This window comes from Peromyscus maniculatus, chromosome 7 (genome assembly GCF_049852395.1).
Source record: "Peromyscus maniculatus bairdii isolate BWxNUB_F1_BW_parent chromosome 7, HU_Pman_BW_mat_3.1, whole genome shotgun sequence".
In the NCBI taxonomy this organism is placed as follows: Eukaryota; Metazoa; Chordata; class Mammalia; order Rodentia; family Cricetidae; genus Peromyscus; species Peromyscus maniculatus.
The window spans coordinates 33647907-33672903 of record NC_134858.1 but is presented as its reverse complement, the minus strand read 5'-3'; the positions used below and the strand labels follow the sequence as shown (position 1 = coordinate 33672903).

The 24997-nt window shown below is 40.8% G+C and overlaps 1 protein-coding gene across 1 annotated transcript; it reads left to right on the top strand.

Moving 5' to 3' along the window:
* The first annotated feature begins 3752 nt into the window (after nt 1-3752).
* Nucleotides 3753-22576, top strand: LOC143274106 (prostate and testis expressed protein 14-like). The gene is made up of 4 exons (XM_076575557.1): nt 3753-3858; nt 19161-19274; nt 21079-21235; nt 22414-22576. Exons 1-3 carry the CDS (start codon nt 3792-3794, stop codon nt 21201-21203), a joined length of 306 nt encoding a protein of 101 aa, XP_076431672.1. The 5' UTR covers nt 3753-3791; the 3' UTR covers nt 21204-21235; nt 22414-22576.
* Nucleotides 22577-24997: the final 2421 nt, after the last annotated feature.

Sequence of the window (24997 nt, the reverse complement as noted above, 5' to 3'; positions counted from 1 at the left end):
AGAAATGCAAAAGTGTTTTGAAGTGATTAAGAATACAACTTATCAAAATTTGCAGAATGCAGATAAAGTATTATTAATTGAGACATTTATATCATCAAATACATGTGTGAAAAGGAAGATCCAATATCGATCACCTAAGGGGCTAGAAAAAGGTGGTTTCAAATGACCAAAGAACTCTACATGCACCTTAGTAACACACACACACACACACACACACACACACACACACACACACACACACCACACCACACCACAAATAAACATGTGAAACACAGCCATGTCATATTCCATCAAGAAAAAACACAAATCAAACCAAGAGCATGATACAACTTCAACATCTTTCAGAGTAACACCAATGTGAAACATGGCCATACTAAATGTCCATAAGTATATGGAGAGACAGGAGCTCTCACACATTGCTCGTGAATGTGCAAAATAGGACAATCACTTTGAAACATAATTTAGGATTTTTTTATAAAGCCATGGCACTTGTGAATATATTTGAATACACACACTACACACACACATATTAAAAAAGAGTAGATCAATTTGAGATGGAGTGATGGAGAGAACATAGGAGGTGCTGGAGGGAAGAAAGAAAGGGAATGATAGTATTTTAATAAAGGTACAATAAACTTCTAAAAATAGTGAGAAAAGAGGACTTTGAAAGCAAGTAAGGAAGTAATTGAGTGAAAAAGACAGTTAATAAAGACAAAATTGTCCAAGTAAAGAGGTTTTACATAATTGGCCAGGCTGTTAAAGAAGTAGTTTGCTACTGCATAAACGAAATGGACATAAAGATGTGAGTGTGCTAGAAGGCCAGGCAGAGAGAGAAACATCTTGATGGTGAGCAGCATTTGGGCAAACAGAATGGGCCATGGAGATGGTGTCATGGTCTCGGTACTGAGAGTGAGCAGTGGACAGTGTTTTAGTTTCCTTCTGTTGCTGTGATGAAACACTCTGACTAAAATCAACTTAGAGAAGAAAGGATTTATGTGGCTTACACTTCCAGGTCATGACCAATTATTGAGGAAAGGTCAAGGCAGGAATCTGGAGAAATTCTGTAAAGAATACTGCTTTCTATCCCACTCACAAGCTCTCCTTGCTTGCTCAGAGGCTCATGCTGAACTAGCTTCCTTATCCAGCCCAGGATGACCTGCATAAAGATGGTGCCACTCACAGTGGGCTGGACCCTCCTTCATCAATTAATAACCAAGACAGTCTCCCACAGTCATGCTTGCAGACTAACCTGATAAAAACAGTTATCCAGTTGACACTCATATGATATAATCTTTTGTCTTTATTAAGAATTTTTTAATTCATTTTACATACCAACAATAGATCTTCTTTCCTCTTGCTCTCTCCCACCCTCTCCTCCAACAACCTCCCATTTCCTCCTCCAATAGGTAAGACCTTCCATGGGGAATCAGCAAAACGTGGTACATTCTGCTGAGGCAGGTCCAAGCCCTTCCTGCTGCATCCAAGCTGTGCAAGGCATCCCACCATAGGTAATGGGCTCCAATTAGCCAGCTCATGCACCAGGGATAGATCCTGATCCCACTGCCCCTTAAGGAGACCCAGCTACACAACTGTCTCAGATGATGTAGTCTGTGTCTCACTGGCAGCACTACCTTGGGCATAATAACCTTTAAAGATCTTTATATCCCAATCTCTGCTATCTGGAAATGTCACTGCATATGCCCCAAAGAAGTTTTAATATCTGATTAAGTTAAAGATCTTGAATGAAATGTTATCATGTTTTATGTTATCGGGCCATGAAATATAGTCACAAATAACCTTATAAAAGAACAAAGCTGGGCAATAGTTCAAATGTAGGGAGAGAGATATGAGGAGAGTATGGAAGGTTGGGATAGAGATAGAGATAGAGATAGAGATAGAGATAGAGGAGATAGAGATAGAGATAGAGATAGAGATATATAGAGAGAGACAGAGAGAGAGAGAGAGGAAGAGAGAGAGAAGAAAGGAGAGAGAGGAGAGCATCAGAGAGACAGAGAGAGGGAGAGGGAATAGGAGATGGAGAGAGGTTTGAGTATAGAATGAGGAATGTGATAGAATGATTAGAGCAGATTTTGATGTTATAGAAATCTGTCATAAGCCAGGGATATTAGAGGCCATTGGAAGCTGAACAAAAAGTCAAGGAGATGTATTTTCTCCTTCAGTGTGTGTAGAAGGAGCCATCCTGCTGCTGACTTTTTATTGTAGCCCCATGAGATAGATGACTGTCCCCTGCAGCTGCAACTTAAGAGAGTAATCTGTCATCATAAGACACTGTCTGTAGTTTATGTTTTCCATAGCAGTAGGAAACTAATAAATGTAAATAATAACAAGAAAATAGAATCAAATTTCTTGTTTTATTTGGTTGAATTATGGGACTTTAATTAAAAATTAATCTGTTTGTCAAGAGTTGAGAAATACATAAAAATCCCACTAATCAGAAAAAATTATAATCTCTAAGTAGGACATTTTTATCTCAAATACAGCTTCGTTGCAGACAATCACGGTGTCACATCCTCTGCAGCTTGCTAGCTGGAGTGTGACCTTAGATAGGTTACTGAACTTTTCTGAAATTATTATTTCATTTCAAGAAATGATAATTATACATATCTCCTAGAGTTGTTTTTAGGATTCAGTATGTGAAAGGTGCAGAAGGAAAGGGAGAGAGCCCTGTCTGTTAAGGTCTTAGAACGTGTCACACACCTAATCCCCACAGAGGACAAGGCCAACAAGGAAACAGAAAATACCTTCATGGTTACTGGTTTTAAATGAAGCCCAGACAATGGAGCTACACAAAGACAAGGTCACCTGGAAGAGAAAGGGTAATGAGACCTGGTAACAACTAGAATGGGGTGGAGAGAATGCACCCCACCAGAGATGGCTACTCTCATGAAGGAAGTAAATCTCCCTGAGGAGTTAGGGAGGCCACAAGGACAAGCAAGAAATTTTCTTCTAGATGTTTGTTCTAGAATGTATCTGAATGGCTCAGAGTGAGGTTGGGACCGTGGTATTTCATTTCCCTAGAGTCCACAGCGGGGACACTGTGTGAGACAGGGCTGAGTGTGGTGAAGGCATGGTCCTAGCTTTAATTCCAGAAGGGCCAGGGTAGGAAATACTCAGAAACTGTGCTTAGTCTTCAAGAAGGAGCTCACTGGAAATGCCTCTGAGAAGCACCCTCATTTCTGCCTTCACCCCTGAACTTCCCAACCATAACATTTGCTGGGAACCTGAGATATCCCAGACTTCCAGATATACCAGACTTCCAGAGTGATAAGTACTAGAACTTCCTAAGGAGGGAAGATGGAAATGTTGGAAGACGCTACAAGCTAGGTAGTTACATGTAGTCTCTTATGTTTAAACCTCCTCCTTTGGTATGACTCAAACTGGAGAATTTTCCAACATTAGAATAAGCTGTTCAGGAAACCTTCATGTTACATGTCCTTTCTCTGGAAGCCTTGGGATTCTCAGTCACTGTTTCCCATTTTCTAATCCAAGGATGAACAAGAATTTTCTAGAGAAGTTTCTGAAAAACCTGAAAACTACCTCTCACACACTTGCACACAGAGAAGATGAGATAAGGGAGGGAAGCTCTCTGACTCAGCTGCAGCTACACTGCTGGGCAGCCTGTACTTCCAACATTATCGTACATCTGATTTCTTGAAAAAGAAAAGGGCATTTCCTCCTTGCACTGATGCTGGAGATTTCTTCCTGTTCTCCATCTGTATAAAGGGAGCGAGCAGCCATCCTTTACCTCAGGCCACTGTCTGTCATCCAACATGACTAAAGTGACAAAAATCATCATTCTGCTCATCGTGACCATATCTCTTCTCTGCTCTGTAGAGGGTAAGTTGTAGGTCACAGTGTTTGTAGGTGGGTGATATTGGTGAGTACCTTTCTCCTTCAGTAGTGTACACAGTTCCTCAAGTAGCATGAATGCAAGTCAGTAAGGGTGATTCTTCTAGTTGGGTAACAACTGTACTTATCCATGGTTCATGACTAAGCAAGTGTTGTCTTCAGCAATGGGCCTTAGCATTAGGGTGTGGAGAGCAACCAACAGCCTTGGTAATAGTCTATAACGTTGGTGGAGGGCTTCCATGGGATACCTTTGTCTTTAGACTCAACAAGATGTAACCCATTTCTTGCAATGGAGGTTGTACTTGGTGGCATAAGGTGTATAGTTGGGTCATTGTCTCTCCCACCATACAACTCCATTTAAATTTCTTTCATGTATGTATACATTTTAGGAAGCTTCTACAGTAGTAGGTTTCCATATAGTTTTTCCAAAGGCCTTTAGTGATAGCTTTCCCTCCCTATATTTTCTCCTTTACTCTTCACTTTCATCCCCCTCCCTCATTTAGTCCTAGTCTGGTTTAGCCTTTATCTCTCTTTATAACGTTATATTCTATTTCTCTTTGCTTGGGAAATCCTCTCCTCCCCTCCGGTTCCTCATTTGGTACCTAATTGCAAAGGTCATTTTGACTGTAGCATACATATCAAAAGCTTAACAGGTAATATCAACATATAAGAGAAAACGTGCAACATTTGCCCTTTGGAGTCTGGGTCACCTCACTCAGGATGATTGTTTCTTGCTCCATCCATTCACCAGCCAATTTTATAATTTCATTTTTTTAACAGCCCAACAACTATTCCATTGTTTAAACGTACCACATTTTTGTTATTCATTCATCAGTTGATGGACATCTAGGCTGTTTCCAATTTCTGTCTATTATGAATACAGCAGCAATGAACGTGCATGAACAAAATCTCCGTAGTAACATGTAGAAGTCTTTTCATTGTGTGTCAAAGAGAAGTATAGTTGGATCGACTCTCAGCTTCACTGGGAAACTTCACATTAACTGCAATACTGGCTGCACTAGTTTGCTCTGCTACCAACAATGCATAAGTCATCCCCTTTCCTGTATCGTCATCAGCATGTACTACCATTTGTTTATTGATCTTTGCCATTTTCATTAGGGTAAAATGAAGTCTCAAAGTTGTTTTAATTCATATTTCCCAGATGGCTAGGCTGCTAAACATTTTTTTTTTAAGTTTTTGCAGCCATTTGTGTTTCTGTTTAAGAGAACTCTCTGTTTGGTTCTATACCCCATTTTCCAACTGGGTTATCTGTTTTCTTGATGTTCAGTTTTTTCAGTTCTTTATATAATCTAGATGCTAACCATCTATCAGATGTATAATTGGTAAAGAAAAGATCTTCACCCATTCTGTAGGCTGTAGCTTTGGTTGAATGATGGTGTCCTTTGGTATGCAGAAACTTTTCAGCTCTGTGAAGTCCCATTAATTATTTGTTGTTCATAGTGCCTGTGGTATTGAATTTCCTGTTCAGAAAGTCTCTTCCTGTGCCAGTGATTTGAGTTTGGTCCTCATTCTCTCTCTCTCTCTCTCTCTCTCTCTCTCTCTCTCTCTCTCTCTCTCTCTCTGCTTTTCAAGGCAGGGTTCCTCTATGTAACATCCCTGACTGTCTTGGAAATTCCTTTGTAGACCAGGCTGGCCTCTAACTCAGAGAGGTCTGCCTGCCTCTGCCTCCTAAGTGTTGGGATTAAAGTCATGCACTACCACCACCTGTCGCTTTCTCTTTCGTCAGATTCAGGGTATCTGGTCTTATGTTGAGGTTCTTGATCCATTTGGAGGTCAGTTTTGTACAGGGTGATAGAAATGGATCTCTTTTAATTCTTCTACAAATCAGCCACCACTTTGACCAGAACCATTTGTTTTCTTTTTTACTGTTGTGTATTTTTGGCTTCTTTGTCACAAATAATTTGTCCATAGGTGTGTGGAGTTATTTCAGGTTCTTCAGATTCCATCGGCAAACATGTTAGCTTTTATGCTAGTATCATGTCGTTATTCTGCTAGCACTCTGTAGTACAACATGAAATCTAGGATGATGATGTATACAGCAGTTCTTTTGTTTTTCTGGAGTATTTCTGCTATGCTGAGATTTTTTTGTTTCTATATAATATTTACAATTTTATTTACAATTTTTGTATATATATGTATATACACACACATATATACATACACACACACACACACACACACACACACACACACACACACACACAACAGGAGGGCAGAGGCCATAAAAATGTTATAAAGGCCACATCTGAGGGGAGTGAGTAACCATGACAATGCCCAGTTTCAAAGTTCCTGATGTGACCTAAGGCTGGGGGCACAGTGCCCAGTGAGACATGTTGCTGAGGAATCTACATAGGGAGTCAGGTCTTCATCAGCCAGACTTACCAAGCAAGAATTCGCACCAAGGTTGATAAAATACACATTTCAGGATCAATGGCAGATTTGTATAATTAGTAATAGAACATTTTTTAAGGGCAGTCTAAAACCTGGGCTGGAGAGTTAAGTATAAAACTTAGACTGGGGAAAATTTGTTGTTTTATGTTAGTCTGAATAAAGAAACAAAACTGGCTTCTAAGTGTCTTATAGTCCTCATGGAACAATAGATCTAGTTATGAAGAATGTGCTATTATATTTCTATTCATCAAATTATACAGCTTAGGGAGAAGTCATCTTCCTGACGATCCACATATATATTTTCCCATTAGAGAGAGATGTACTCATGAGACTACATATACACATCACATGAGATTACACATTACAGTGCAGGTATTGGGGAGACACAATAGCTGTTTTTGCACACGTGAAATTACAGACAGAAGCAACAGTGTCCAGGATCTGTGGCCCCATAAGCCTTGTCTGCCGTGGTTCCTCTATTAGAGAATTTTATCTGGTGGATTCACATCTGAACTATAAATTGTCATCTGCTCTATATTATTATGGCCTCTGGTAAAACCATTGCTACAAGCTGCTCTCAGCTCTCTAGGCATCTGCTTAGCCTTAGGTCTGGTTACAGGTCTGGAGGCAACTATTGGTGGCCCCTGAGAGATGTTGGTATTTTTTGCCTGGCACCTGTCTTAGGGTTTCTACTGTTGCAATGAAACACCATGACCAAAAAGCCACTTGGGAAGAAAGGATTTACATTAAGGGTTATATTTCCACACCATTCTTCATCATTGAAGTATGTTAGGAGAAGAAATCAAACAGCAGGTCCTGGAGGCTGGGGCTGATGCAGAGGCCATGGAGAAGTGCTGCTTACTTGCTGGTTCCAAATGGTTTGCTCAGCCTGCCTTCTTATAGAAACCAGGACCACCAACCCAGAGATGACACTACCCACAATGGGCCTTGCCCTCCCCCATTGACCACTAATTAAGAAAATGCCTTACAGCCAGAATTTATGGAGACATCTTCTCAAGTGAGGTTCTTTCCTTTCAGATAACTCTATCTTATATCAAGCTGACATAAAACTATCCAGGCACACATTTCCTTCATGGAAAGTCACTTCTGGTTCAGCAGACAATGAAGGATTAATTTCCTCAGACAAAGGTAGACAAGGCAATACTTCAGGTGGTTATTGGTGAGATTGTATCTTCTGCTAAGGATGAAAAGCTTCTTCCTTAGGTCAGATAAACACTTGAGAATCTGAAAGTTCAAAATTCTTAGCCTCAGTAAGGTCCTCCCACACACCTCACTCTCAAGTTTCAGGATCCCATTCTTTACCAATGAAGGCCCTTACTTTAGCTTCAGACAACCTCCAAGGCTGGGACTTGAATTTTCATTATAACTCAACAAATCTTTTCATGAGGGCTTTGGTTTGATCTTCTGCAACTTGATCCCTGTGGCTGCTGGAGAGAAAATTCTCTTTCAGAGCACACTTGGAAACCTTTGGACTGTCTGTGCATCTGGAGCTGGTCAGTTTTATCACTGAGTTCATTTTTATCATTTGTCACCATGTTCTGAGATGTTAGAAGCTGGGTAATTTGATCACAGAGTTCACTTTTTTCCTTTGTCAACTTATCCAGAGATGCTAGGAACCAACCAGCCTCATTATTTACCTCATATGTCCACAAATTGTCAAATTTTTATTTGTAGAATCTTTAAATTCCTTGTTTATCACAGTAGGTGGATTAGGGTAATCAAGTGCATTTGTCTTGATAACTTTGTCAAATAGTCCATACTGTAGGTTTTCAGTGCTTTCTAGGCTTCTAGGAGAAGCTTCTGCAAAAGTAGGTGTTGGCAAATTGGAAGCCTGTTCCAGTTACTTAGAAATGTCACGGTAACATTTTTGTTGCTCCAGAACCACTCTTGACACTAAAATCTGTATTACTCAGGGTTCTATAGAGAAACAGAACTGACAGTGGCTGTTGGTTGGAGGTAGCTTCTGGGTTAGGGATGGAGGTTGTGTCCATTTCCTTTTCAGTGCTGGGACCCCATCTGATGCAGACCCATATGGGCCCTGTAAACGCTGCCACTGTCTCTGTGAGTTCATATATGTGATATGTGTTGGTCCTGTTGTGTTTAGAAAGCCTTGTTTCCTTGGTGTCCTCCAACTCCTCTGGCTCTTACAATCCATTTACCTCCTTTTTTTTCAAGGTTCCTTGAGCTCTGAGGGGAGAGATTTGATGAAGACATCCATTTAAGATGAGTGTTGCCAAGGTCTTTGACACTCTGTGCATTGTATGACCGGGAGTCTCTGTATTTGTTCCTATCTACTACAGGAGGAAGCTTCTTTGATGAGCAAGGGACCTATCTATGAGTACAGGAGACTGTTGTTAGGAGTCATTTTATTGTTACATTTATTTCACAGCACAGTCATATTTGGTTTTCGCCTATCTAGTCTCATGTTCTTGGCCTCTGAGCAATGTGAGGACTGGGTTCCATCTCATGGAGTCAGCCTTAAATCCAATCAGGTATTGGTTGGTTACTCCCACACTATTTGAGTCACTGTTGTAATGTTGTCCTGTTGAATCTTGTAAGCAGATCATTACTACTGGTCAAAGCCTTTGTAGCTGGGTTGGTGTTTATTTTTGTAGCATGCCGAGTACCTTACAATGCCATGTAATCTAGTCCATAGGGATGAAGGTTCTAGGTAGGCATCAGCTTCTTCATGTTTAGTGAGTTGTGTAGTTGGTGTTTTTCTGCAATAGAACTTTTTTCAGTTTGTGGTGAGCAGTCTGGGTTGTTTGGGGGTTTGCATGGGCCAACTTTGGCCAAGAGCTCAATTAGATGTAACCCATTTCTGGTACTGGAAGCTTCAGTTGATGACGAGAGATGTTTAGTGGGGGATCCATGTCCCCCATTTTTGGAGTTTCTTTTTTTCCCTTTTATTTTATTTTACAATGCCATTCAGTTCTACATATCAGCCACGGATTCCCTTGTTCTCCCCCCTCCTGCTCCCCTCCCCTTCCCCCAGCCTATCCCCCATTCCCACCTCTTCCAGGGCAAAGACTCAGCCGAGGACTGAGATCAACCTGGTAGACTCAGTCCAGGCAAGTCCAGTCCCCTCCTCTCAGACTGAGCCAAGCATCCCTGAGTAAGCCCCAGGTTTCAAACAGCCAACTCATGCAATGAGCACAGGACCTGGTACCACTGCATACATGCCTCCCAAACAGATCAAGCCAATTAACTGTCTCACCCATTCAGAGGGCCTGATCCAGTTGGGGGCCCCTCAGCCTATGGTTCATATTTCATTTGTTTCCATTCGTTTGGCTATCTGTCCCTGTGCTTTATCCAACCTTGGTTTCAACAATTCTTGCTCATATAAACCCTCCTCTTTCTCGCTAATTAGACTCCTGGAGCTCCACCCAGGGCCTAGTCGTGGATGTCTGCATCCAGATCCCTCAGTCGTTGGATGGGTTTTCTGGCACGACTATTAGAGTGTTTGGCCATCCCATCACCAGAATAGGTCAGTTCAGGCGGTCTCTCGACCATTGCCAGCAGTCTATTGTGGGGGTATCTTTGTGGATTTCTGTGGGCCTCTCTAGCACTTTGTTTCTTCCTTTTCTCATGTGGTCTTCATTTACCATGGTCTCCTATTCCTTGTTCTCCCTCTCTGTTCTTGATCTAGCTGGGATCTCCCGCTCCCAAAGGCTCTTTCCCTCGACCCTTGTACTTCATTACTCCCACTTATGTCCAGGCTGTTCATGTAGATCTCATCCATTTCTCTGTCATTGGGTGATCCCCGTGTCTTTCTTGGGGTCCTGTTTTCCAGGTAGCATCCCTGGTGATGTGAGTATCAGTCCAGTCATCCTTGTTCCACATCTAGTATCCTCCTATGAGTGAGTACATACCATATTTGTCTTTCTGAGTCTGGGTTACCTCACTCAGGATGATTTTTTTCTAGATCCATCCATTTGCCTGCAAACCTCATGATGTCATTGTTTTTCTCTGCTGCGTAGTATTCCATTTTGTATATGTGCCACAATTTATTTATCCATTCTTCAGTTGAGGGGCATTTAGGTTGTTTCCAGGTTCTGGCTATTACAAATAATGCTGATATGAACATAGCTGAGCAAGTGCTCTTGTGGTATGATTGAGCATTTCTTGGGTATATGCCCAAGAGTGCTATAGCTGGATCTTGGGGGAGATTGATTCCCAATTTCCTAAGAAAGCGCCATATTGATTTCCAAAGTGGTTGTACAAGCTTGCATTCCCACCAGCAGTGGAGGAGAGTTCCCCTAGCTCCACATCCTCTCTAGCATAAGGTGTCTTCAGTGTTTATGATCTTAGCCATTCTGACAGGCATAAGGTGGTATCTCAGAGTTGTTTTGATTTGCATTTCCCTGATGATTAGGGATGTTGAGCAATTCCTTAAATGTCTTTCAGCCATTTGAGTTTCCTCTGTTGAGAATTCTCTGTTTAGTTCTATAGCGTATTTCTTAATTGGACTGTTGGTTGTTTTGATGTCTAATTTCTTGAGTTCCTTATATATTCTGGATATCAGTCCTCTGTCAGATGTGGGGTTGGTGAAGACCTTTTCCCATTCTGTAGGCTGTCACTTTGCCTTGTGGACCATATCCTTTGCTCTACAAAAGCTTCCCTTCTGGCATCTTTTTTGATTACTTTCATGCATTATATATTTTAAGAAGCATCTGTTATATTAGGTTTCCATAAACCCCTCTAATGGCCTTGAGCTTTAACTGCCTCTCCCTGTTCTCCTGTATTCCTTTCTTCTGCTCATTCTTCTCTCCCTTCCCAATCCCAATTAATCCCCCCATGCACTCGTAACTATTTATTCTACTTCCCCTTCACAGGGAGATCCATAATCTCCCACCCTTCCCCTCCTCTACATCTGTGAGTCATGACACCTTTGGGGTCAAACCACTCTTTCACTCTTTCATATCAGATAACCTGCATCTCAGATATTAACATTATGATTAACAAAATTACTGCTTTATAACTAAGCAGCAACAAAAAATTTTATGGTTTGGTGTCACCACAACATGAGAAACTGTATTAAGGGGTCACAACATTAGGAAGGTTGAGAACCACTACTGTATACCTAACTTATATGTTTATGCAGATTGAAGCCTTATAATAAAACATTTAACGTCCAAAACCCACATATCAGTGAATATATGCCACATTTGTCTTTCTGGGTCTGGGTTACCTAACTCAGGATGATTTTTTAAAGTTCCATCCATTTACCTGCCTATTTCATTTTATTAACAGCTGAGTAATATTCCATTGTGTGAATGTACCATATTTTTTTATCCTTTCTTCTATTGAGGGACATCTACATTTCTGCCAACTTCTGGCTATTATGAATAGAAGAACAATGAACAAGGCTGAGCAGGTGTCTCTGTGGTAGGATGAAGCACCCTTTGGATAGACACCCAAATGATAAAGCTGAATTTTGATGTAGATTGATTCCCATTTTCCTGAGGAACTGCCACACTGATTTCCATAGTGACTAGATACATCGGAACTCTCATTGGGAATGGACCAGTATTCTTTAAACTCCAAATCCTCACCACATAAGTTGTCACTTGTTTTATTGATCTTAGCCGTTCTTATGGGTATAAGATGAAATCTCAAAATAGTTTTGATTTGCATTTCCTAGATGGATAAATATGTTGAACATTTCTGTACATATTTTCACAGGAAACTCAAAAGAGTTTCCACTTTGAGAATACTCTGTTTAATGTGTACTCCAGTTTTTAATTGTGTTATTGGTTTTCTTGAGGTCCATGTTTTAAAGTTCTTTATATGTTTTGAATATATAGTTAGTCCTCTATTGGGTGTGGAGTTGGTAACATGTTTTTCCATTCTGTAAGCTACTGCTTTGTCCAAAATGGTGTCCTTTGCCATGTAAAAATTTTCAGTCTCAGCTGGTCCCATTAATGAATTGTTGATCTTAGTGCCTGTGCTATCAGTGTTGTGTTGAGAAGGTCTTTTCCTGTGCTAATGAGTTCAAGACTATTCCCCATTTTCTCTTCTACCAGGTCCAAGGTATCTGGACTTTGGTTGAGGTCTTTGATCTATTTGAAGTAGAATTTTGTACAGGGTGACAATTATGGATCTATTTGCATCTTCTACACGCAGCCATCCATTTGACCAGCACCATCTGTTGAAGGTGCTGTCTTTTTCCCAGTGTGCATTTCTGGTTTCTTTACTAAAAATTTAGGTGTCCATAGTTGTGTGTGTGTGTGTGTGTGTGTGTGTGTGTGTTTGTGTCTGTGTGTCTGTGTGTGTCTCTGTGTGTGTATATGTCTGAGTCTTCAATTCACTTCCATTGATTAACATGTTTGTGCCACTGCTATGTATTTTTATTAGTATTGCTTGATAGTACACCTTGAAATCATGGATGCTGATACCTTAAGAAGTTTTTTATTGTTTAGGATTATTTTAGCTATCCCCTGTTTTGTTTTGTTTGCATTTTTATATGAAGCAGAAAATCATCTTTTCAGGGTCTGTGAAGGATTGTGCTGGAGTTTTGATTGATTTTGCATTGAATGTGTAAATTGCTTTTGGTTAGATGGTCATTTTTACTATATTAAGCCTACTCATCCATGAGCTTTGAAGATCTTTTCATCTTCTGATTAGTCTTCAATTTTTTTTTTTTACCATGTGTTAAAGATTTGTTGTAAAAGTCTTCCAATTGCTGGGTGATAGTCAGCCCAAGATATTTTTTAAGCCTATTGTTAAAGATAGTGTTTCTTTCATTTCTTTCTCATTCCAATTTTCATTTGTATATAGAAGAGCTACTGATTTTTGTGTATTGATTTTGTATCTTGCTACTATGAAACACTACTTGAAAGTATTTATCAGCTGTAGAATTTTACTGGTGAAATTTTAGGGTCTCTTATATGTATGCAATCACAACAAAGATACAAATAAAGATGCTTTCATCTTTCCTTTCATACTTGTATCCCTCTGGTGTCCTTCAGTTTCCTTGCTGTTCTAGCAAGGACTTCAATTACTATATTGAAACAGATATGGCAGTTCCTCAGGAAAATGGGAATTGATCAACCTCAAGATCCAGCTACACCATTTGGGCATTTATTCCAAGGATTCTTCATCCTACCACAGAGACACCTGCTCAGCCATGTTCATTGTTACTCTATTCATAATATCCAGAAATTGGAAAAAAACCTAGATGTCAACAGAAGACTGTATATAGAAAATATAGTATAAAATATATAGAATGTATCCTAAAAATGGAATTGATAGGTAAATGAGTAGAACTAGAAAAAAATCATCCTGAGTGAGGTATCCAGGACCAAGAAATGTAAATGTGGTATATGTTTGCTTAGATGTGGATATTAGCTGTTAAGTCAATGCTATCCAAGCTTCAATCTGTAGAAAAAGAGAAGTTAGAGTAAGGGACTAGGAGGGACCTATAGATCTCCTTAGCAACGGGAAATAGAAAAGATAGTTACGGAACAATGTCAGGAAGGACCGTATTAGGGGATTTTTTAAGGCAACTCCAATAGTTAAAAGGGAGTTTTATTTTGTAGGGGAAACTTACAACAGGTAAAGGGATAGGTTTCAGGGTTCAGGAGAGGTGAAGTGCAGTTCAGTTGTGTTCTCTGGAGAATTCTGCTTGGGTTACCATCCAACATCCAGGATTACCAGGAACCAAGAGAGCGGCACATCTGGATCTTGGGTCTTAAGGCTCTCTTCTCGGGCCTACCACTGGGGCAGGCCATAGATAGGCATTTCTAGAAGTCTCAATGGGAGTAGTACTTCCAGGCCAAAGCTGGACACAGGGCTGCAGATTAATATATCCTTGAGTAATACACTGGCCTTGCCAACTGAAGTCTGTCACCTAGAAAGGGGCAACAACAAAACTCTTCCAATGTGCTGGAGCCCCTCTCACTGCTTTGTGTCTTGTAGGATTACTAAAGGACATGTCTTCTGGGCCTTCCCATTGTGGAAGATCGGGTTTTACACAGCATGTCCACTTCACAAGTTGGAACTCAGACATGACACTGCTTGGAAGACCAAGAACCTGAGTCTAGATAGCCCAGGGACTTCATAAAACCAAATACTGCCATCCTAAAACAAACAAAAGACGTTTAGCAGTGAAATGACTTTTTTTTTTTTTTTTTTTTTGGTTTTTTGAGACAGGTTTTCTCTGTGTAGCTTTGTGCCTTTCCTGGAACTCACTTGATAGCCCAGGTTGGCCTCGAACTCACAGAGATCCGCCTGCCTCTGCCTCCTGAGTTCTGGGACTAAAGGCATGCACCACCACCGCCCGGCATGTGAAATGACTTTTAATGACATTCTGCTAGATTGGTGCCTTGCTCAGTCATCATCTGCAGCAGATGTGAATAAATATAGAGACCCATACACATTCAGATATTATGCAGAGATTGAGAGACCCTGGAACACTCAGCCCTAAGTAAGATGTCTTCATCAAATCCCTATCCTCAGGGCTCAGTTAAATCTGAGAAAGAGGAGGCAGAAAGTGTGCAAAAGCCAGAGAAGATGGAAGACACCAAGTACACGAGGCCCTCTCTACTGGCTGGTTTTGTGTGTCAACTTGACACAAGTTAGAGTCCTCAGAGGAGGGAGCCTCAGGTGAGGAAATGCCTGGATGAGATGCAGCTGTAAGGCATTTTCTCAATTAGTGATCAATGAGGGAAGGCCAGCCCATGATAGGTGGTGCCATCCCCAGGCTGCTGGTCCTGGGTAATATTAGAAGATGGGCTGAGCAACCCAGAGAAAGCAAGCCAGTAAGCATCCTCCTCCATGGCCTCTGCATCAGCTCCTGTCTCCAGGATCCTGCTCTGTCTGAGTTCTTGTCCTGACTTCCTTCAGTGATGAACAGCAATGCTGAAGTGTAAAACAAATAAACCCTTTCCTCCCCAACTTGCCTTTTTGTCATGGTGTTTTGTTGCAGCAAACGAAACCCTAAGACACCCTCTAAATCAATGCGAGCAAAGCTCATATGGATTCACAGAGACTAATGTGGCGGCATGCTCAGGGCCTGCACCAGTCTGTACCGGGTCTTTGGCGTATATATTATGGCTCCCAGATTAGTTTGTTTATTGGATTCTTGAGTGTGAGAATGAGTGGGCCTCTGTTTCTCGTGTCTTCTCCTGGCTCCTTTCCTGCTGTTTGTTTTGTCGAATTTTGATGTGTGAGTTTTGTTATTATATTATATTTTATTATTATCCCTTAGAAGCCTGTGTGTTCTCTAATAGACAGAATGTGAGTGGAACTGGAGGGGAGGGGGTTCATGAGGAAATGGGAAGATTAAAGTTAGGAGAAACCTCATCAGGATATAGCATATTTAAAAAATTATTTTCAATAAAAGGAAAAATAAAGTAAAATTTTTCTATATCTTATTTACACAAATAAAAAAGTCAAGATATTAAGAAAAAAGAAAAAGTTTTATGTGCCTTTGACTGGGGTCTCTCCTTTCTTTATTCCTATTATTTGTAGATTTGGTCCTTTCATGGTGTCCTAGACCTTTTGGATTTTTTTGTGCCTGTAATAATTTTTTCTTTGACTGAAGTATCCCTCTCCTCTATATTGTCTTCAATGCCTGAGATCCTCTCTTCCATCTCTTGTATCCTGTTCGTGAAGGCTGCCTCTGAGCTTCCTGTTTCAGTTTCTCAATTTTTGTTTCCAGTTTTCCCTCAGTTTGGATTTTCTTTATTGATTCTGTGTTCAAGTTCATGATTTGAACTGTTTTCTTCATTTCATTCAACTGTTTGTCATTTGAGAGACTTCAGGAAAGATTTTTAATATCCTCTTTGACTTCCTTGAACATATCTCAGTAGTTATTTTGAGTTCTTTCTCTTGTGCATCAAGTATATTACATTTCTCTGGGCCTACTGTAGAGGGGGGTTGGGCTCTAGTGGAGACATATTGTCCTGGTTGTTTTTGTGTGTTTGTGCGTGCGTGTGTGTGTGTGTGTGTGTGTGTGTGTGTGTGTGTGTGTGTGTGTGTTTAGTTATCTGGGTTTGGGATAATTGTAATTCTAGGTGCTGATATCTGGTCTTGTGTTTGTTGGGTAGGTGTTCCATCCAGTTGCCCTCTGTGGTTCCTTTGAGAAAATGGTGTCTGTGTATTGCCTGATTTTAAAAAAATGCTCCTGAGATCCTGTCATCCATGGGCACTGGTGATCCATGGATGAATGTATTTCTAGGTATTGGGAGCTGACCCTAAGGAATAAGGATGGGCTAGAAGGAGGGGTCATTGAGAGGGTCCACAGGAGGGAGGAAATTGGGTTGCCACCAGGATCTGCATACATACACCCCTGGGAATGGGGGCAGAGAGGACAGAGCATACATAGCAGGTGTTCTGCTACAAGCTGGGGATACGACTGGGGGTTGGCATTGGAGAACAGAGGGAGAGTGAAGATCACCTACTTGAACTTTGGGCTGGCAGTGCTGGAGCATTTCCAGAAAATGCCTCCTGGAGTTGGTGGCTGAGGTGAGTTTGTGGCCTCCACCACAAAGGGATGGGTGGTGGAGGAAGGCTGTAGAAGAAGGTCTGCATCTGAAGAATCTTGAAGGCAAATTCCAATTGATTTTAGAATTTCCAAATTTAGTATTTGGAATTTCCAATTAGTATTGATTTTTCCATAAAAGAGCATTGAAAAATGAATGCTACCAAGTTTGTGAGCTTTATTTTCTTTTTGAGTAATTGAGACTTTCGTACATGTGTATGCATTTTTATCAAATCACCTCCTTCTGTCTCCTTCATTTTGTTTCACATCTAACCTCACCAGTTTCTCCTCCCAACTGCGAGTGCTGTGTATTTAAGTCCACTGAGTCCACACAACATTGACTATTTGACAAGGGGGGTAATGCCGTCTACTGGAGCATGGGTAGCTTCTTGTGGATCCCATGCCTGAAAAAATAGAAGTCTCTCCCATTCCATCAATTGCCAGTAGCTTCTCTTCTAGGAGTGGAACATCATGACCCCCTGTCATCCATGCCAGTAGTTTGGGCGTCTTAATCTTGTGCATGTCTTGTGCAGCAGGTAGAGCCTCTGTGAGTTCACATGTGCAGAGAGCTGCCATGTCTGCCAACTCTGTTTTTCTGCAGATGTCCACTCTCTGTGCCTGTAAGCTTTCTGGCACTTCCTCTGTGATGACCTCTGAGTCTTGTAGGGTAACAGGTGTGATACAGATGTATCACCTAGAGTTGAGCACCCCATAGTCTCTTATTCCCTGCATGTTGACCAGTTTTGTGTCTCTATACTAACTGCCATTCATCGAAAAAAGCAAGCTTTGCTGATAAGGGTTAAGAGAAACACTAATTTATTGGCAAAAATATAATAATTTAGGGGACAGTACATCACTATGTTCATTTAGCAGAATGATATTGGGTTCTCTATAGGACTTTTAATCTAGCCAGTCACAGAGTTTTGGCTAGGATAGTAGTACTAGGAATGAATTCTGCCTTGTGAAGTGGGTATCACATCTAGGCAGAAAATGGCATGGGCCTCTCTGCTGGCCTCTGATCCTAGGATCCCACTGCAATGGGAGAGTACCTCCCTCTGCTCCTGCCAGGCCCTTCTTTGCTGGTGGGTTTGCTGCAATGTGAAATCCTGGCAGATGGTCGGGGCCAAGGCTGGTGAGCAGACATCTGATTACCTCAGTGTGCTGTGCCTTGGGGAAAGGAGCAGCAGGAGATAGGACCTGACTGTGTTTAGATGTGAATCCTTCATTCCCATACCTGTACATTCCCCTGCGTCCTTGCCTCTGATGTGACCACCGTGGTCCTTTTCTCTTCCTCCTATTTCCTACTTTCCTGGTCCTGGTCCTTCCTCAAATTACTTGTCTTTTTCTTCTTTATTTTCACTTTCTTTATACTGCAACATTTTCAGTTTCTCTTGCTTAATTGTTCATGGTCCTAAATGTAGGTTGAAAGTTCAGTTGTACCGTTCTTGATAGGATAACAATGAGAAACTGGGAGAGTCTGTCCAACTCCATGGGGTTGGCACAGGCAGCCCACATCAGATCTTTGATAGTCATCATTCTGATCTGTCCATTCTCAGGATTTAGAGTGGAGAGACCTTTTTGCTGTCCTGAAGGCATCCCTTTCCAGAGTCATGCAGGGGTCATCACAACATACAACCCAGTCTTGCCCTGCTCATTGTTTCTTCTTTTGGGCCACAGTACAATGCTTGAAGCTGACCCTGAATAAACCTCTTTTTTATATTTTTATTTTATAATTAATTTAATTTTACATATCAGCCATGGATTCCCCTGTCCTCCCTCCTCCCAACCTCTAGCATTTCCCCCTAATACACCCTCTATTCCCACCTCCTCCAAGGCAAGGTCTCCCCTGGGGATTCAGCTCAGCCTGGTAGATTCAGTTGAGGCAGGTCCAGTCCCCTCCTCCCTACACCAAGGCTGAGCAAAATGTCTCAGCATAGGCCCCAGGTTCCAAAAAGCCAGCTCATGCACTAAGGACAGGTCCTGGTCCCACTGCCTGGGGGCCTCCTAAATAGTTCAAGCTAATCAACTGTCTCACTTATGCAGAGGGCCTGATCCAGTTCCATGGGGGCTCCTCAGCAACTGGTTCACAGTTCATGTGTTTCCACTAGTTTGGCTATTCATCCCGGTGCTTTTTCCAATCATGGTCTCAATATCTCTTGCTCATATAATCCCACCTCTCTCTCGCCAATTGGACTCCTGGAACTCCACCTGGGTCTTAGTTGTGGATCTCTGCATCTGCTTCCACCAGTCACTGGATGAGAGTTCTATCATAGCAGTTAGGGTGTTCGGCCATCTGATTATCAGAGTATGTCAGCTCGGGCTTTTTCTCTACCATTGAATAAACCTCTTACACCTGGTTTTGCCTTTTCAGCTCTGAAATGTGTCAAGTGTACACAATTTCTACCCCTCAAGAGGTGTAAGTCATCAAAAGCAACCTGTGAAACAAAAGAAGGCGAGAAGTGTCTCCTACTGAAACTCTCTACAGGTACGTGAGAACTTGGAGGTTTCAGATTGATCTTGCTTGCCCTTGAGGAATGTAGCCTTCCTCAGATTCATGAGCAGAGATTGAAAGTGTGGGAGAATGTATTTCTGTATAAAAGTAGGAAAGGGCTGGTCTGCTTCAGGCATTTTTTGCCAATAATGATAGTTTAAATAAATAAATCAATTAAGATAAATAATTTTTGAAGGCTCTCTTTTAAAAAATTTTTTAAAATTCATTTTACATACCAACCACAGATCCCCCTCTCATCCCTCATCCCGCTACCCCCACCCTGGCCTTCGCTGCCCCCTGCCCCCTCCTCCTCCTCTCCTCCAACAGGGTAAGTTCTCCCATGGAGAGACAGATAAATCTGGTACATTCAGTTGATGCAGGGCCAAGCCCCTCCCTTCTGCATCAAGGGTGAGCAAGGTGTCTGATCATTGGTAATGGGATCCAGAAAGCCAGCTCATGCACCAGGGATAGATCCTGATTCCACTGCCCCAGGGGCCCCTCAAACAGACCCAGCTACACAACTGCTTCTCTATGTAGAGGGTCTAGTTCGATTCCATGCAGGTTCCACAGCTGGTGGTCTGAAGTTCGTGAGTTCCTATGAGCTTGGTTCAGTTGTTTCTGTAGATTTTCCCCATCATGATCTTGACCCCCCACCCCTTGCTCATATAATCCCTCTTCCCACTCTCTCTTTGACTGGACTACTCCCAGAGCTCAGCCTGGTGTTTCTTTGTGGATCTCTGCATCTACTTCCATCAGTTACTGGATGAAGACTCCATGATGACAGGGTATTCACCAATCTGATGACCAGGGTAGGCCATTTCAGGCACCCTCTCCACTATTGCTAGTAGTCTAATCTGGCGTCATCGTTGTGGATTCCTGGGAATCTCCCAAGCACCAGGTTTCTCCCTTACCCCATAATGTCTCCCTCTATCAAGATATCATTTTCATTGCTCTCCCACTCCCTATGTCCCCCAGCTCAACCATCCCGTTTCCTTGCATTCTCATCCCCATTCCCTACCCTCGAATGCCTCCCCATCCCCAGTTTACTCATGTGGATCTCCTCTGCTTCCCCTTCCCTAGGTGATCTGTACATCCCTTTTAGGGTCCTCCTTGTTTCCTAGATTCTCTGGAGCTGTAGGTTGTAGTCTGGTTATCCTTTGCTTTACATCTAGTATTCACTTGGAGTGAGTACATACCATGTTTGTCTTTCTAAGTCTGGGTTACCTCACTCAGGATGATATTTTCAAGTTTCACCATTTGCCTGCAAATTTCATGATGTCATTTTTTACAGCTGAGTAATACTCCACTGTGTATATGTATCACATTTTCTTTTTTCATTTATCAGTTGAAGGGCATATAGGTTGCTTCTAGGTTCTGGCTATTACAAATAATGCTGTTATGAACATAGTTGAGCATGTGTCCTTGTCATATGATTGAGCACCCCTTGGCTACATGCCCAAGAGTGGTATCTTTGGGTCTTAAGGTAGGTTGATTCTGAGAAATTTTCTGAGAAACTGCCATACTGATTTCTAAAGTGGCTGTAAAATTTGCACTCCCACCAACAGTGGAGGAGTGTTCTTGATGATCTTCAGGTATTCATAGGTGAATATACTCACTGATGAAAGGATATATTCACTAAAATTCTGCTCAGCACCTTTGTGAATAGAGTACTGTCCATGTGAAAAATTAACAGATGAATGATTGACCATTTTCCAGGGATCTTGTATCTTCTCATTGATGAAGTTATGATTCATTCCAAAATATTTATGGTTTCCCTTTTGCCTTTCTTCCTCTGCAGGTAACTATCATATTGCAGTTCAGAAATGTAGTAGTCACTGCAGCAATGCTATTGACTACTACACAAAAAATATTCATTTGCATCTTTCATGCTGCGATTCGCATTCTTCGTGTAACAAGCTATAAGGCATCGTCCTTTCTTGGCCTGTTCTACTTAGGTAAGCCCTTATCCCTTCCCTGGCCTCTTGTAGCCTCACAACACTGGACCATCAATGTCCAGTGCTGCCAAGACCCTGACATCTGTCTTTTCTTAGCATCAGGTGTTGACATTTTGACAGTTGAATTGTCTCCATTTCTAGGATTCTGATTTCTTTCCTTTCCCCCTCCATCCTTTCAGCATTGACTGACATGTAACACACTCTCCCTCTCCTCTCTTGATTGTTACCTTCTTACAACATCTGTCCTAACTGATAAATGCTGTGGTTAGGGGCTGGTTTCCCTGTGACTATGACAGCCCCGACACCTACCATTAGTGAAGCTTCACTTCAGTGATGCCTTTTCTGCCAGGCTGGCCAGCAAACAAGACCTCCAGCATCTTACTCTGTTCTTCTTCGGAGAATATAGGGCATATATAATGACGTTTCTCACTGCTGTGACCTGAGTAAAACAATGGAAGGATGGAGGATTCATTTTATCTCTTGATTTCAGAGGTTTCCTCCATCATGGTGGGAGGGTGCAGTAGAACAGAGCTTTTGAACTCATGGCCTGTGGGAAGCACAGCGGAGTAAAATAGGAAGAAATCAAGAAAAGATAACAGCACCCAAGGAAACAGCCCTGGTTACCTACTTCCTCCAACCAGACTCCTCAAGAAAATTCCCCCATGTTTTAACATTCTGTAAAATGTTAAAATGCATTGTTAGATCAGAGACCTCACATGCTAATCATCTCAGGAAATTTCCTCACAGACACACTCAGAGGTGTGGAATCCCTCAGACATCCTCACTGCCATAGGGTGACTAGGGTGAGACATCCTGGGTGAAGGAGCTCCTGCAGCACAGTGTCCATCTCCACTCTCTGTTCACTCACACATGTGCTTCATTGTCCTTCTGGAAAGCTCTGCTCCTCAGCTTTACTTTAGTACACTCCATAGTTTTTGAAGTTGGGGTTGTTTGGGATGTTTATTTTTCTAATTTCCATAGATTTTATGCTCAGCCTAGAAAATGTAGGCCTTGCTGTCTAGAGGAAACACTGCTAGTGGTCCCATCCTCAAGACAGAGCTTCTTACACTGTCAGTGGACATTTCAAAGCCTTAGAAACATGAATAGGTCATGACATGTGTTTGTATATTTAAAGACAATTATATATTACAAATATTGGAAATCATTTTTTTTTTCAGAGCTGTCCATTGACTTCTGGAACATGTCATCAAGCCTTCTCCTGTTGAATCATACCTCCAGCCTCAGACCCTGATGTTTACATAGCATTCATTGGATACTGTTCCTCTTCTACATGCATACATTTATTTTACATTGGATGTTGTGCAAAACATTGATTGCCTTATAAAATTGATTTCACTGTTCACTATGTGTTCTTAGATTCTGTTCAATTAAATTTATTTTACCCTTATTTATTCATGTGTGAGAATGTGCCCATTCACCTGCCCATGTGTAGAGTTCCAAAGAGAAGTTCTAGGAGCTAATGCAACCCTTCCACCATGTTAGTTCTGAGAAACTGACACTAGGTGGTCAGGCTTAGAAAGTAGTTCCCTTACACATTGAATCATCTCATCAGCCCTCAGTTTTTTTTTATGTGTACATCTTTATGTTTACTAAAACAATAGATCGCCAATTCTAAAATATGAATCTACTATACAGTTTATTAAAAAGAATTTTAGTGTGTCTTGCAATTAATTATAAATGCTAAAATCATTAATACACCTGAAAATATAAGTATTAATTTTTAATACATATATTTATGAATATTTCAAGGTCAACAAGATACCACTTAATTGGGCTGGTCTGTACTTAAATGACACATGCCCTTAGTAATGATTAAAAGTATTATCACAAACACAGCTAAAGTTATTTGTGGTCTAAGTATTTCATATTTGTTTTCAAATATGAATTACCTAGTTGCCTTTTCCATTGTAAATTTAGTAAATATATTGAAGCTTGATTTCACATTCATTTCCAAACTTCAACTTTTTAACTTTTAAAATAGGCATTTATACAGAGAAACTTAAACTCAATTTCATACATGTTGAATTGCTTCAACATTTCTTTGAAGTCAGTTAAACTTACTAGTTTTGCTGAAACTGCCTTCAATGAATCATTCAGAACAACAAAACATCCCATTTGAAGGAAAGCAACAATTTACTTTTATTCATAACCCACCCTTTTAAACAGTCTATATAACAGTATCTTTTTATCTTCTAGGAGGCAATTACCCTTGTACCATTAGCTTTGACATTAAAAGGACAGTTCAATTCTTTATAAATACTTTTGGGGGGGCACACAGTGTTGCTGGTGGGTCAAGCCAGGGCCTCACCCATGTTAAGCATTCATTCTTCCACTTAGCTATGTCTGCAACATGAAACATAAACCTTAAGTATCATTCAAACTTCTAAGATCTTTCAGAAGTTTACCAGGTGTTAGAGAGGCAATGTAAGTACTTCAGAGTGTTTTCTCTGTATTCACATATTTTTACCTTTTCAGAAATATATACTTAAAAAAATCTTTTCTTGTTTGGAATACTTAAAGTACATGTGTATTTGATTATTTCATCATATGGCATATACCCTATGGAACTTTTGTATGAAATTAGAAATAAGGTCATATGGGTCATAAGGTCTGAAGAGTGTTAAGATAATTCTAGTATTTATAAAGAAAATCTTAAGCATTTTTCAACTAGAATAGAAAAAACAATCAGTACTTAATGTGCTTAGTGTTGAATAACTGACACTTGTTTTTTTTCTAAGTTACTAATTTCCTGTCAATTATTTTAGCTACTTTTTGTCTTCCTTTGGGGACTTAAGGTCCATTTTTTTTTCATGGAAGTGAATTTTTTTACTTGGACTACTAAGGCACAAGGTTACCTGCTGTGGGATGGTCTGTATGTCAAATCTGTTGTCTGATTGGTCAGTAAATAAAACACTGATTGGCCAGTGGCTAGGCAGGAAGTATAGGTAGGACTAACAGAGATGAAAAGAAAGAATAGGAAGGCGGAAGGAGACTGCCAGCCACCAACATGACAAGCAGCATGTGAAGACGCCAGTAAGCCATGAACCACATGGCAGGGTATAGATTTATGGGAATGGATTAATTTAAGCTATAAGAACAGTTAGCAAGAAGCCTGCCACGGCCATACAGTTTGTAAGCATTATAAGTCTCTGTGTTTACTTGGTTTACTTGCTGTGGGACTGGCGGGTGACAGAGATTTGTCCTAACTGTGGACAAGGCAGGAAAACTCTAGCTACAGTTACCCTCAAAGTTTCACATTATGCCGAACTGATAGAACAGATTCCTTTTACTAAGTACAAATTACAACAAAATTCCCATAACCACTGTTTTAAATTCTAGATAGTAGACTCAATTATATCTTTCTATAATTAGCATACCTCTTTTAAATAATGGCTGTTATATAAAAATATTTCTCAGTGTATCACTTGACTCAATTATAGTATTATTGCTATATACTTAATATTTGAGCTCACTTTTCAACTTTCATCAATCAAATGTCACTGCCAAGAAAGCTAGAACTATTTTTAAGTTCTGAATATTTGTATAATCCTTTGGCAGTCAAAACCCCAAGTCCTATAGATATTTTGTAGACACAGTGCTTATTTAAATTATTGGGGTTCAATTTCTTATTGTCTGTAGTATTCAAATATATTTTTTGTTCTTGTTTCTAATACAGACATTATATTATATTGATGTCAGTGATAAAATATGTTAATGACAAGAGGGATTCATTACTGACAG